This window comes from Phocoena phocoena, chromosome 6, assembly GCF_963924675.1.
Source record: "Phocoena phocoena chromosome 6, mPhoPho1.1, whole genome shotgun sequence".
NCBI classification, from domain to species: Eukaryota; Metazoa; Chordata; class Mammalia; order Artiodactyla; family Phocoenidae; genus Phocoena; species Phocoena phocoena.
Genome location: NC_089224.1, coordinates 115,169,122 through 115,183,565, shown reverse-complemented (window position 1 = coordinate 115,183,565; position 14,444 = coordinate 115,169,122). Strand labels below are relative to the sequence as shown.

The 14,444-nt window shown below is 61.2% G+C and overlaps 1 protein-coding gene across 1 annotated transcript; it reads right to left on the bottom strand.

Annotated features, from left to right (window-relative positions):
* Positions 1 to 5,676: 5,676 nt before the first annotated feature.
* ARRDC1 (arrestin domain containing 1) lies at positions 5,677 to 12,800 on the bottom strand. The gene is made up of 8 exons (XM_065879452.1): positions 12,665 to 12,800; positions 7,914 to 8,024; positions 7,429 to 7,479; positions 7,173 to 7,327; positions 6,819 to 7,001; positions 6,547 to 6,723; positions 6,057 to 6,474; positions 5,677 to 5,983 (listed from the first exon to the last, which is right to left on the bottom strand). Exons 1-8 carry the CDS (start codon positions 12,780 to 12,782, stop codon positions 5,919 to 5,921), a joined length of 1,278 nt encoding a protein of 425 aa, XP_065735524.1. The 5' UTR covers positions 12,783 to 12,800; the 3' UTR covers positions 5,677 to 5,918.
* Between the last annotated feature and the right edge of the window lie 1,644 nt (positions 12,801 to 14,444).

Below are 14,444 nucleotides of genomic sequence, written 5' to 3'. Positions count from 1 at the left end.
TTTGCCTGGGAAGGCCCTCCTGCTGAAAGGTAATGTCTTGCTGGGTCAAAAGCCTTAGGTGACCCTGAACATACATTAAACCCCAGGAGCCCCCACTTACTAATCCACAAAACAGGGGATGCATTTCATTACCTCAGCAGTTCTTTTCAGTGTCAAAAAGTGGTGACCTCTTTCTAGGTCAAGGAAAAGAAGAAAAAGTAAATATACAGTCAGATAAATTTCAAATGACCACTTTCTGGTTTAATCATCTGGCAACTGGGAAACCCTCACCCAGGAACCATTTTGCCGATTTAGTGGCAACAGATGACCTCATGCCTACCCACTGTCCAGGAGGCCCCTCACCTAACGTGCACCTCCATAATAAACACTTAGGATCACGAATCTAAGCCCAGAGTTTTCATTAGCTTAAAGTGACAGCCACAGACACAGCTCAACAGTCTCTGGAGGCAGACCACCTGCATCCATCTTCTCCACCACAAGCTCCGTAACCTGGGGCCACACTGTGCCTGTTTTCCTCCAGTGCAAATGGGGATATAACAGTACCCACCTCAAAAGATCGCTGTCAGGCTTTAATGAGTGAATTCACGCAGCTAAGGCAGGGCTGGACACAGGTAAAGGCTTAGTAAACAGAAGCTGTCATTGCTGTTGTCTCAGTCAAGCCCCCTATTCAAGGCTGCCTGTGGAATCAGTGACATCTGGGACGATTTGTTCATCAATTATTAATTAAAAGCCTACTATGTGCCAGACACCAAACAACTGCTAATCCTGTAACTGGCTAGGCCAAGTCATTCAATCGCTTCCAAGCCTTGTTTCCCGCATCTGCTAAATAGAAAATAACAGTACCTGCTGCACAGAACAGAGAAAGCTAAAGGAGAGGACTTACCTAAAGGGCTTGCAGTGCCCGGGACCCGGAAGTTGCTCAATAAACGATACCATAATCACTACACATCTTCCCTCCTACAAGTGACTTGGGGTTATCTAATTCATCTCTTCTGTTTTTCTGAACCTAATACACTCCTTGAGTGTTGAAGGTGCCAATAAACAGTCCTTGCGTTGAATTTAGGAACTTCCCTGCACCTCCCCAGTTTACTTACATCCACACCCCCCAAAACTGCAAGAGAAAATTAAAGAAATGTTAAAAGATTGTGCATTACCTGGATAAAAATATACTACGTCTACACACCAGGTTATTGCAAAAGGGCCTTATCACACACCCTAGCTTTCTGATCTTTAGAAGTCCCCGCAGTTTCTACACATAGAGCAATTTCACAGAAAAACTGCTAGATCATCACTTTTTTCCAAACTGGTCCCTCGTGTCAGCCCGGAGAGCGCACTGTTTCTGCACTTCCCCGGGCACACCGCCTCCCGCCTGCTTTTCCCTTCTGCGGGAAGCTAGTGGCCCATCTCGCAAGAGTTTGCTTTCTCTGCTGCTACAAGCAAGGGAAAAACTATCCTTGAGGACGAGCAAAGGGGAGGCCAGGAACATTAACAAAAGCATGGGAACTTTTTACATGCAAAACCCGCGTGAGCGGTTTGCCTGGAAATCAACCGAAGTCGTGCATTGCTGCTCCTGACAGCCACCGGGGCCGGCAGCATTGTCCGGGGAGAAGCGCGCCGGCCCGGCCAACTTTTCCTTCAAGACCGAGCCATCCTCTTCGGAACAAAGTGAAAGGTCAGCGGGCGCAAGAGCGGCGCCGGGAGCGCACAGCCTCGCCTCGCTCGCGCCGCCAACTTGGCCGGCTCGCCCCACTTTCCCTTTTGTCCTCCGCCCCTTCCGCGGGGCTCCCGGCCGCGGCCCGGGGGCGGGGGGCGGGGGGCGCCGGCGGGGCGGGCGTGCGGGCGGGGCGGGCGGCGGCTCTCCTCGCCCGCGCCCCCGCCTCGCCCGCGCCTCGCCGGCGCCCTCACCTCGCCCGCCAGCCCGCACAAAGCGCGCCCCGCGCAGCGCGGCCCGGACGCCCGGCCACCTCGGCCCGGCCTCGGCCTGAGGCGCGGCGACGGCGGCGGCGAGGAGGCGCCGGCCAGCCCGCACCCCGCCCGCTCGCGCCCCCGCCCGCGCGCCCGCCCCGCCCGGCCCGCCGGCCCGCGCCCGCCCCCGCCCCCACGCCCGCGCCCGTGCCCGCGCCCGCCGCCGGCCCGCTCCTCACCTCAGCATCGGCGGCGGCCATGGCCCGGGCCCGCAGCGTGGCCCCGCCCCTCCCGCGCGCCATCGCCCCGCCCGCGCTTCGCGGCCCAGGGCGGGGCGGGGCCGGTCGCGCGCGTCTGCGCCTGCGCCCGCCCCCGCGCCTGCGCGCTGCAGCCCGAGAGCGGCGTCCGCGGCGCGGGCCTGCCCCGCCCGGAACCGGAGCGCGACGGCCGGCCGCGGGGGTGGAGCCCAGCGCAGCGGGCTTCCGGGCTCGGCGGGGCGCCGGACGTCGTCCTCCCGTAGTCCTCCAGTTTGCACTATATTCTCTCATTCTGCGTAGGCACTGTAGCGGGCCGGCCGGGTTGGGGAAGGACCCCTGACCTCTAACCCCGGACACACATCGATTCCGTCTGCCTTCACAGAAGGCGGACTTGGACTTGCGTCCTAGGGCGGTGCCCGGGTGGGGCTTGTGCCCGGTTGGGAGGGGTGCCCCGGTTGGGGCTGCATCCGGTTAGGGAGAATGGCCCAGCTCGGGGATGGGGGTGCTTCGGTTATGAGGTGTGCCTGGCGGGGGAGCGATGTCTTGACTGAGAAAGCTGCCCTGAGGCGGGAGGGGGGATGTCCCTTTGGGGAGGGTTGCCTGCGTTGGCGGTGCTCCAGTTGGGGGAGGTGCCCCAGTTAGAGGGACTGCCCCAACGCTGGGGTGCTCGGCTGGGAGCATGTCCGGACTGTCGGGGAGGATGCCCTGATTAGGGAAGGTGCCCCGCTAGGAGCCTGTGTCCTGGCTGGGGACAGTGTCCTGGCTGGGAAGTGTGGGTAGGGTGGGGAACGTCCAAGGCGGAGGATTGTCCCTGTTGGGGGCGGGGGGGGGGGCGCTCTGGTTAGGGAAAATGCCAGGCTTGCCGGGGGTGGTGTGCTCCAGTTAGGAGGTGGCCCCAGTTGGGCAGCCTCTCGGGTCACCCCAGCCTCCTGCAAGCCCCCCAGTTATGCACAGGGCGAGACCTTTCCTGCATATCAAGCAGCCTTCACTGAACAGCACACGTAGACTGGCTTAGGCCACCCACTCCCCATAGCCAGACGTGTTTCTGCCATCCCCTGGGAGTTGAGGAAAGAAGCATAGACTGAAATTGGGGTTCTCTGGCCAGTCTTCACAACAGGAACTGGGGAGGCCCTGAGTCAAAGGGTAATCTGGGCCTCACTCCTGTGAGGGTTCAATCTCGTGGAACATGAGACTCCAGGAAAATTCCACTAAGTGCACTGACGGTGCACTCAGCCGCAGAGGAGGCAGTGGACGATCCTAAGTACCAAGGAAGACTTCCCAGGTTTGGGGGGGACAGCCTGAGTCAGCTCCTGACAGGCCAGGAACCCCAAGCTCTGTCTGGAGCCTCAGGACAGGAGGCTTAGGAGCGGTCTTGCTTAACAGCCTGCACAGCTCCACCAGCTTTCACCCGCACCTACTTCTCTGGCACCAGCCTTTCTCTCTCCACTCTTGCCTTGGGCCCTAGTTTGCCCCTACTCTGAAACACTTATCTCAGGTATCTGTGTGGCTCACTTCTTGACAATCCTTGGGTCTTAAATACCACCTCTTCAGGGAAATGTCCGCTTGCCCCTATTTAAAAACAATACTGCACCCCAAAACTTCCTTGCTTTCTTTCACTCCATAGCATTCCGTTGCCATATTGCCTGTCTGCGCCACTAAGTCCAAAAGGTAAGGGATTTTTGTTTTGTGTGTCCTAGTACCTGTAACAATGTTTGGCATGCAGGAGACAAAATATTTGTTGAATAAATGAGTTAAGATGTGAAAAAAAGTCCTTCATTAGGCAAAGACCGACTGTAAATGAACGTGTCAGAAGTAGGTGATGTTCCCATTCTGCACCATCAGCCCGACCCACCCTATGCGGGTATTATCGCCGACCAATGATGTTAGGTGCTCTTCTCGGCACATGATGTGTTACGTGTTGACTCAGGGACCGTCAGGTCAGTCCTGGGAGGTGGACGTCGTTTTCATCCACATTCTGTAAGTAAGCAAACCAAAGCAGGGGTGTGTCTTCAAGGCCACACACTGTCGGGAGGCAGAGATGGGATTTGAAACAGGCAGAGTCTCAACTATGAGACTACAGCTTCTAGTAGATGTTTCACAGGTTATCCTGCTTGTGGCATGCTTTGTGTTTTTGTCCAATATTCATCCTCTCCTTGTCCCACAAATAGTAAAGTTTTAGGGTACATGGCTGCCTGTACAGTTCCAACTGTAAGGGGTGGCCAGTGGGATGTGTGCAAAAGTGATACAATTTACTTCTCATCGTGTCCCCAAAAAAGTTGGAGGTTCAAGACCAGTAAGCTGGGTGATGGTGAAAATTGCAACAGCCATCCTGGACCCAGGGGTGGAAACCTCGACTTGACTTGAGAATTACAGCTATGCCACCTCTGGACTGTTAAATGTACAAGAAATAAACTTCTATCATGTGGGACAGGGCGCTCGACCCATCTCCTCATAGTCCTATGAGCTTATTATAGATTAAGGTAGCTGACACACGTAGCCAGGGTCCCCCCTTCACCATACGGCAGAGCTGGAATTTGAACCCAAAGTCTTATCTTAACGCCACCTCCAAGGTTTCCCAAAGCACGCGAGGATCCCGGCCCCGCAGGGCGTTTACGGGCCCTCTGGAACGTCTGCAGAATGCCTCTTCGGGAAACGCTGCTCTCCCGTACCCTGACTTTTTATTTGCACCCGGGTTCCTTGTGTCCTAGACAACAGTCCTTTGAAGTGTAGACCTCGGGAGCGGGCTTGTGTGTTCGCACTTGGATGGGAACCAAGAAGTAGCATCCCTCGGAGCCAGACGTGGCAGTGGTGACGGCAGGGGCAGGAGACTTGAGGCCAAGGGTAAAGAAACTAGGGAAGCCTGCTCCCTCACCCCGACCGGATTTCGTCAGGCACACGAAGTCTAAACTGCGTAGCCTGGAGTGGTGGGTGCCAGACGGCTAGCCCAAGATGTATGCTAACAAAATGGAACAGCGGTGGTCTTCTCCCCCTGTCACAAGGCCACTTAAGTTGATGCTGAAGCTCCAAACACGCAAGCCCGCCTCCGAGGGCAAATCCTGAAGCAGAACCGGGAGGCCAAGCGCCTGGCCCGGCCCTGGCTAACCGCCACGGACGATTCCCAAAGCTGGTTCTGCTCCCTGGCCGGATCGCTCCCCCGCCCCCCCCACCTTCCGGCCCAAGACGCCCGGAAGGAGGAGGGACCCAGAGCGGAAGGGGGTGGGGTGGGTGGGGGGAAAACGACGGCAAGGGGCGGGGCCGAGGAGAGGGGCGTGTCCCGCGGGGAGGAGAGGGCCGGTGAGGGGCGTGCCCCGCAGGGAGAGGCGGGGCTGAAAGGGGCGTGCCCCGCAGGGGGCGTGTCGTGCACGGATGGGCTAGGCTAAGAGGGGCGTGCCCTATAGGGAGGGGAGGGGCTGAGAAGCCCGGGGGCTTGGGCACACCCACGACAGCCACTACCCTAACACGCGCACACACACCCGGCAGAGGAGGGCGTCCCACAGGCCACTGTGCCCAGCTCTACAAATGAAGCTTTTTATTTACACCAAGTCTCTCTAGGCCCCAACCCCCGGGGAGAGGCCGACTACAGGGGGGCTGCGGAGGCTGGTCGGGGCAGAAGCTGGTCCGGAGGCAGAGGCCGCGGGGAACGGCGGGCAGCGGCGGGTCCTGAGTGGGCCGGGCCAGGCCGGGAGCGAAGGCACGAGGCCCTGGGAGCCTAGTCCCAGGGCGTAGGTCCGCCCGTCCGGAGAAGGCGACATGGGGTCAGCTCCCTGGGGTCAGGCCAGGGTCCACACCGCTGCAGCTCTGCTCATAGGATGGCGGGGCCTCTGCAGGGAGAGAGCCAGGTCTGCATGGGGCCCGTGGCTCCCCCTCCCTGTCAGGCCCCAGGCCCCCACTCACCATAGGGGTAGCCCCAGGAGCTATACTCAGGCGGGAGGATCAAGGTACTGGTCGTGGGCACCGGCCCTCCAGAACCCTCTGCAAAGTAGGGCACGGTGGCACCTGTGGAGATGCACAAGGGAGGGGGCAACGGGTGGGGGGCAGGGCTACCATCCTGAGGATGGGGTTCAGGGGCGCCAGGCACAGAGCCGAGGGCTGCAGGCGGCTGCTGCTGCTGTGAGTGGCTCTTGGTGGAGAGGGAGACAGGGTCCGAGAAGAAGTGGGGGCCACCAGCCACAGCCTCCGCCTCCTCCTGGGGTGGCGCTGAGGGCACCACCAGGCCTTGGCCTGGCCGGGGGCTCAGTGGGACGTGGTTCACAGCGATGTTGCCGATGAAGACCGGGAGGGTCACGATGGCTTCTGGCGTCTTCAGGGAGACCTGGGGAGGTTATGCGAGTGAGGAGCCAGGCCACCGGCCCCTCTTCCCACCCCACCCCTGTATCCCTACCACCTGCAGGTAGTAGTCCACATGGATGAGGCTGCAGCCCGGCAGGGCAGACTGGGGCAGGGCAGGCACCAGGATCTGCTCTTGCCACTGAGCCCGCCTCCAGGCCTTGACGCCGGCGCCCTCCACCTCGGCGATGGTCCGCACGTCATAAATCCAGCGCTTGGCCTTGTAGGACACTTTCTGGGGAAAGGCCAGCCTGTGAGCCTGGGCAGGCCAGCCACCTACCCCTCCTCTGCCGCATGGGGACAGGGCCCAGCAGGCGAGGCAACTCTGACCTGCAGCAGACTGGCCACCACAGGGCTGGTGTCCTTGCCTGACTGGTTCTCAATGTCAGCCTGCAGCCGCAGCACCTGCCCCACCACGTAGCCTCGGAGGTCGGTGCTGGCGGTGAGGACTACGCTGCCTGTCTTCACCAGCTTGTAGGAGAACTTCTTGGTGGTGGAGGCCACATTGGGTTGCTTGGGAGGAGAACAGAGAGGGGGTTTGGCAAGTGTGGGTAGGCGGGATCCTCGGGGTCAGCTCAGGACAGGGAGGCCGCTGCTCTTCCAGACCCTGGCCGCCTCACCTGTGCTGGGGACAGGGTGTCAGGCAAGGGTGGGCCCACGCAGGAGGCCACTGCCCAGGCTCACCTCGATGTCTGGGATGCTATTCAGGTTCAGGGGGCTCAAGATGTAGAACACGCGGCTGCACTGGTGATCCTTGGAAAAACGTGGTGTGTCGATGGTGGCCCGTACCTGGTGCACAATCTTCCCAAAAGGGCCCTCAAAGGACGTGGGAGCTGTGGCTGGAGAGAGAGCAGGGACTGGTACCCAACTGCCCCCCACTCCGCCTCCCACCCACCCTCGCCAACTGCCACCACCTGGCCTGGCCAGGCTGGGCTCTCACCAGGAAGCAGGAACTGGAAGGGGAAGCTGTGCTCTCCAGCAGGCAGGCTCCCTGCAGAGACAGAAGGGAGGTAGGGGAGAGGGGACAAGGTGACCTCACAGGGTCCAGGACAGAAGCAGGCCCTGCAGCCAACCAGCTCACACTGCATCTGGCTGCTGGGCTCCCAGCCTCTGTCTCCAGCACCTCAGCAGCACAGGGCTGTGGCCTGGGCAAAGGATGGGGGGTGAGAGCTTGGCTTGAACAGGAGAGGGGGCAAGGCTGTTCCGGGGGCCGGAGCCCATCCAAATCCAGGAGAAGGTGGCCCTCTTCAGCCACCCAGCCCCCATCAGGCAATGCCCTGTGCCTGCCAGGGAGAGAAATCCAGCAAGGTACACAGTCCTGGGAGAGGGTGGGCTAGCACGGGGATGCCAGAGGCGGATGGGGAAGTCAGGTGGACAGACCCCACTCTCAGTGGGATGAGGTGAGGGAAGGGTTCCCAGACTCACCCTTGTCGGCCAGGGACAGAGCACTGTTGAAGTAGCCCTCCTCCACCACCCACGCTGTGTCATTGGCCTTGCTGGAGACCTTGCAGGACCCCGTGCAGGTCACCCGGATAGCTGCAAGGGGGGGACAGCATGAGCCCCAACCAGGCTGGCCTGGGCCCCTCCCTAGCCCCAGCACAGGGATTCAGGCAGGACGGGCAGCACCCAGGACCGCCCAGCTAGGCCCTGGGAAGGCCAGCACATGGCCTGCTACCCTCCAGAGGACACTTCCTGTCCGTGCCACATCTTCAGGTGCTCTCAGCGAGCCAGGGTGGCGAGGCACAGAGTTCCACCTGTCGTGCCATCCAGAAGATGAAGGCCCTGACGGTCACCCAGATGACCCCTGGGCAAACCCCCACCCCCAGCCCCCGCCCAACCAGACCTGTGAAAACCCAGCTCCCTACAGGGGATGCTTGGGAAACCCTAGGTGAACAGAGGCCTCTGGGGCAGCTGACGTCCGACCCCACCTTCCTGCTGCCTCTCAGGCAAGTCAGTTAGGCTGGGAGGCACCCCTTCAGGCTCCAGGAAGCTACCTGTTAGCCCTCATGCTGCAGGAATGTGGTCAGACCCGCCTGAGCAGATAAGGAACCCAACAGTCTGGCACACCAGAGGGTGGGGACACCTTGGCTTCCTGGGCCAGTACTGCCCAGGAGCGCTGATTTCTGCATTGAGATGGCTTGGTCCTCCCCCACACTCCCCAGGGGAAGCACACACACCAGGAACCAGGCAGCAGGGTTGCTGCCGCCTTCCGTCCTGTGATCAGGAACACAAATTCCTCCGTCCAGAGCCCACTACAGTCAGAAGGCCATGGCTGGACCAGGCCCAGCCGAGGCTGGTCACCAGAGGGGACACCACGGCTGGAGACCCAAACAGGGCAGGGAGTGGGAGCTCAGTGACAGGTAGCCCTGTGGCTCCCTCCATTTCTTCCTCTCCCTGCGGGGCTGAGTCAAGGCCAAAGACTTTAGCCTGCCTGCCCAGCTGCCCGTCCTCCCCTGACCTGATGGACTGGTGAAGGGAAGGTAACTCGGAATCTGACACCCTCCTGACAAAGCCATCAGGCAGGAAGAATGCAGTGTCTCAAGTGCCCAGGGCCAGGGGCAGCCACACCAGGTCTGTCTGTGGTCTCCCCAGGCAGGCCCCACCTTGCTGATGTAGGCCTCCTGTTGGTCCCACAGTGCACTGGGCTGCCCTCCACGAACCCGTGACTCGGCCTCCGCCCCATCGGCACTGCCAGTGACCAGCCCTCAGCCTCCGTGCCAGCCCAGGCTCACCACCCGGACCTCGGCCCTAATTTCTAATCCACGCTCTACCCGTCATCCCCTCCTAGGGCCAGACCTGGAATTGTTCCCACCCTGGAGGTCTGGGACACCAGCAGTGCTCCTACAGACCAACACATCCCAAGAGAGGCACGGCGTGGAACGAGCAGAGAAGGGGAAGCCTGACTGTAAAGTAACTAGAAGACGTCCTGGTGGATTGCAGGCGTCACACTGCCGGAAACATTCCTCCTGGAGAGGGTGCGTCCCCCCTTGAATCCGGCTGCCCTGGGAATGCTGGGAACAATGGAGTGTGCTGGAAGGGGTGCGATGGTCCCCAGACTGGCCCAGTGACAGCCGAGCACTGTGAAGTGACCCCAGTGGATGGGACACGGAGCTGAAGAATCACCCTGCCGAGCTCTGCCCAAAATCCTAACCCACAACAGCACAAGTTATAATAAAATGGTTGCTTTAAACAACTTAGTTTAGGCGTGATTTGTTTACTTAGAGGTGACTTCCACACAGCAGCAGATAAAGGAATAGCTGTCTAACCTCACTAGAATTCACGGAAACTCATGTGACTTACCATTTAACACATCAGATTGGCAAATATTAAACATTCTGATACGTGTCATAGAGAAGGTAGAAAAACAGACACTTGCTTATAGCAATCAACCTGTCGGCTGATACGACGGAGGCCCTGGAGAAGAAGCAGGCAGATCTGCTGTAATTTTACACACGCGTTCCAGGGATCCAGCAGATCCCCTTAGAATCTCACCCTGTTCACCCTGTTCAACACTGCTCCTAATAGCAAACAATCTAGGCATAGCCTACGCGTCCAAAAGCAGGGTGGCTGAAACAGGCACACACTCAGCCAGGACCCGGCCATACAATTAAGGTGAACAAGCCAGGGTGGCACCTGGCCACAGAAAAACAAACCGGCCCTCGAACTCTGTGAACTTCCCAATGACTGTGGACTGTGCCAGGGCCCCCTCTGCACATATGCTGTGAGGCCCCTTCGGGGACCCTGCCTGGATGAACAGCCTCCAATCACCGACTGGAAACAAACTCCCATCCCTGTCCAATCTCTCCTCCGCGGGGGAATAATGGAGGCACAGGGGGAGCTGGAGGTTTGGGGCTGCTCCAGTTCTCTAAGGAGACTCATCATGTGGATCCTGGGCCAGAGTGGCTTCTGGAACTTTCCTCTTGAGCCAGCACTCTCACCTGTCCAGCAGCCCTCCTCCTATGTACCACCTGCAGTCTGAACATGAAGACTTCTGCTTGCTCCCCGTCTGCCTGCTCCCCCTCTGGTCCCAAAGGTCTGTCCCAGCCTCCATCAGCTCCCTCAAACCTGGGGCAGCCCAGCCTCTGCCACATCCTTTCACTACAGCTCTAGCCTGCAAGCCACTTCCCTCTGTCCTGTTTCCAAATCTGTAACATGAGAGGAATGACAACACCCACCTCCCAGGGTTGCTATGAAGACGGATGGATTGGTCCTTGGGAAGTGGGAATGGCATCTGGCCCACGGTGAGAGCCCAGGGAGCCGGCAGAGCTGGGAGCTGGCTGCTACTGTTGTCCGGGCATCACCCTCCCTCGTCGCCCACCTCGAGAGCAGAACACAGGGCAGCCCCGCCTGACCCCCAGCCTCCAGCTGGGCTGGACCCAGTCTCCAGCTCGGTCTCCAGCTTTCTTCCACATCAGCTCCCAAGGCAGCCGGCGTCCCCAAGGCTGAATGCAGACCATCACTGACACTCCTCAGTCAAGTGTTCAGAGGCCTGCTGCCCCCCACCCTCCATGTCCTCCTGGGGGCCCCCCTATTGCATCAATGCCTGGCAACAAGTGTCTTTTGAGGGAAAGGAAAAATAAGAACCATGGTCTTTCCTCTCTCACACCCCGGCAGGGCCGGAGGCCTACAGAGGCCCCAGCACCAGCATCCCCCCTACCCCTGGGGGGCAAACTGAAAATAATACCCTCTCTGGCGCGAGGCCAGTCGTTGCTGGATTTTCCAGCCTGTGACCTGACCTGCTTCTCTCCGCCTCAGGGCTCTTACAGTCAGGGACTCCCTCAGCCTCCTGGGGCCCAGCTGTCCATTTACCCACATCCTACCCACCACGTGGAGGCTGTGGGGCTCTAACCAGCCCAGGTTAGTCACGCACAGCTCAGGCCACCCCTTCACTGTGGTCAACAACAGCCTGTTCGCCCTGGGCCCCAGCTACAGGGGGTGACAGGGCAGCAGGCCAGGAGGAGAGCTCTGCGTGGGGTCTCTGTGGTGTCCGTCTGTCCTCCAGCCACGGCCCACCCCTCCTTCCTGTGCCCTGCCAGCCGCACTCACCTCTCACTGGTGCCCCAGAGCAGAGCTGCACTGTCCCCCCCGGTGCCCCTGCCACAAGCACACCTACCCCCATCCAACCCCAAACTCCAACTGGGGAGACAGGAAAGAGGCGGCACGTTACGGAGGTGGGCGGTGTCACCGGTCCGGGACGGAGGAGGCAGCTGCCCAGAGAGGACGGTGGCTCTGCATCCTCAGCGGGCACCCCAAGCGCTGAACGGTCAACCACACGGGGGCCTGGAAGGTCAAGGCCCAGAGGGAAGCCCGGCAGCTGTGGTTCTGGCCAAGCACCCCAAGGTAGAGAAGCGCCCCAGGACGGACACACCACACAACCTCACACTCAGAGCCGGGGTCAGGAGAGAGACCCCGCCCGGGCTGCGGTTCGCCCACGGCCCAGAGGGACCAGGTGTGATGTCCCCCGCAGGGCCCGGTTCACACCTCAGGCAGCAGACAGACGAGGCCAGCGCCGGCAGGGAGCCCTAGCTAGGGGCGCCGCAGCAACCGGATCCCCGGTCTCAAAGTCCCAGATGTCTGCGCCAGCAGAGGGACCGGCCAGGAGGGCTCAGGTTCGGCTCCCAGATGCCCGCTACGGCGGCCTACGGCACGCAGGGATTAGCAAGATCCTCCCAGCCCTTAGGGACTAGCCTCGGGCTGGGTGTAAACAGTGCCCTGCAGCCCGCCCCCGGGGACCCGCACACTCGGCGGGGCTGCCTGGGTGTATGGGAGAGAAAGCCCAGCGCGGGCCGGGCTCCAGGTGAGGGCCCAGCAGCTGCAGGGCGCAGCGGACCGGAGACCCGACAGGGAAGGTCAGAAGCGTCGCGGGTCCAGGTCAGAGTGGCCTTCGGCGAAGTAGACAGGCTCGAAGCCCGCGCCCCGAGTCTGGACGGCCCTTGGCGGAGAGGACAGGAAAGGCAGATGCGGAAGGACTGGGCCACCCGGGCCTCCCTGCTCCGCCCCGACCGCCGCCGGCCTCCCACCCCCGCGGTCCGCCGCCCGGCCGGCCGCCCCGCGGCGCCCCCCGCAGCCGTACGCGCGCCCCCGGCCTCGCGTGTCCCGGTCCCAGCGGCCGCGCGCCGCTTCGGAGCCACGCCCGGCCCGCCGCAGGTGCGGCCCTTCCCGGACCCTGCGCCCACCTCGGAAGGGCAGCGGCGCCGCCAGACGCACGCGCACGGCCCCCGCCAGCGGCTCCCCCGGGCTGTAGACGACGCGGCCGTGGCTCAGGCGGACCTCGAAGAGCTGCACCCGTCCCATGCCGCGGCCCTGCGGGGCGGCCGCGCGCTACCGCCCCCGCCGCTGCCGCTGCCGCTGTCGCCGCGCGCCCAGCCCCGCCCTCGCTGCCCCGCCCCGGCCTCCCGCCCGCCCCCGCCCCGCCCCCGCTCCCGCCTCGCCCGGCCCCCTGCTCCCCCCGCCCCCATCCCTCTCCCCTCTTGTCCCCACCCCTCCCCGCCCCCCTCGGCCCCCCAGCTCCCCACGCTGGCTCCTGCCCGCCCCCCAGCCCCGCCTCGGTCCGTCCCCCCAACCCTCCCTTCCCCGCCCCGCCCCGGCCAGCAGGGTGGAGCTCGGGCGCAGCCCGCGGGAACCCGGCGCACCTGCGCCCCCTGCTGCCTCACCTGTGGAGGGGGCGGGCCGGGCCGACGCCCCCTCTCAGGCTCCGCCCCGGGGTCTCCACCGTGCAGCGTCTCTCTGCCTGCAGCAGCGGGAGGGAGAGGTGAGGGGTGGGGCTCGATACCCAGGGGCGGATTCGAGGGCAAATCCGGGAGTCTAGGAGAGAGAAGGCCGTGCTTGGCTTAGAGAAGGTGCTGGGCGCCTACTGGCAGGTTAAATATGGGGTTGCTTGAAGGAGGGCGTCAAGGTGAGGCCAGGTTTTTGTCCAGAACAGCTGGGCGAATGGGGCGGCATTTTTTTGATGGAGACAACCGGCCTAGATACAAGTTGTTTGGGGGGTGGGGAAGGGGAGAAATAGTGACCGGCAGAGTCAGAGGTGCCTGTTAGGCACCCAAGTGAACTGGCACTTCTAGGCATGAGTCTGCGGGAGACAGGACGAACGATTTGTCAGACCCTTGTTTGTAGATGGTAACTCTATTCAGGACACTGATGACATCAGAAGTGGGGGTGAAAGCCACAGAAAGCTAATCTAGCCCTCCAGCAAAAGGAGAGGGGCCTCACAGGCTGAGGGGTCCACTGGGCCAGGCTGAGGAAAGGCAGCAGCCAGGGAGGCCCTGAGGGCCAGGGGTCTGCAGCAGGCGCCAGGTCCACCTGGTTTACCCGGGATTCTGATGCTTCAGGAGGGAGGGTCTGACTGGCCAACTTGACACTCCTGTCAGGACTGTGCAAACTCCCTGAACAAGGAGTTTGGGGTGCACATGGGATGGGGAGGATGGTGGGCAGCCCCAAAAAACAAGTGTCCATGGCAGAAATCAATCTGCTGAGATGGAGGAGATGGGGGCAGAAAATGGGTGACCTTACCCCAGGTCATACCTGTTTCCCACAATCGCACGCTATAGGGCTCTGCACGTCCTTTCCTCTGACCCCCTCTCCCCTCTAGAAGCTCTGCTGGTGTGCCCTCATGTCCACCATCATCACCACCCTGACTTTGCTTTTCTCTAAACATTCCTTTCCTCATGCTCTCATGGAGGCCGGGCTTCCCCTGGAGGCTCTAAAGTGTAAATGTTTATTTTCGTACAACCCCTGTACCCCTGTACCTCTGGGCCTGCAGGTAGGGTGGATGCTCTCCTGACTCCTTATGACCACTTCCAGACCATTTTCCCCTTTGCCCTAACAGCTGCCAGCCTTAACTCTCATTTTCTCAGAAGAATAATTCATTCCCCCCTCCACTCTTGCTGTTACCTTCAAAGCCAAGGCCTGCCCCCCTTATCCTTTGGGAATTTCAGCTCCTGACTCACTCACTGTCAT

Bases quoted from the DNA above. Each gene is read 5' to 3' on its own strand.
- ARRDC1 (XM_065879452.1), bottom strand. From the start codon at position 12,782: ATGGGACGGGTGCAGCTCTTCGAGGTCCGCCTGAGCCACGGCCGCGTC. The intron at 7,480-7,913 runs GTGAGTCTGGGA...CTGTCTCTGCAG, and splicing joins TCTGTCCCTGGCCGACAAGG to GGAGCCTGCCTGCTGGAGAG. The intron at 7,002-7,172 runs GTGAGCCTGGGC...TCTCCTCCCAAG, and splicing joins ATAGCATCCCAGACATCGAG to CAACCCAATGTGGCCTCCAC.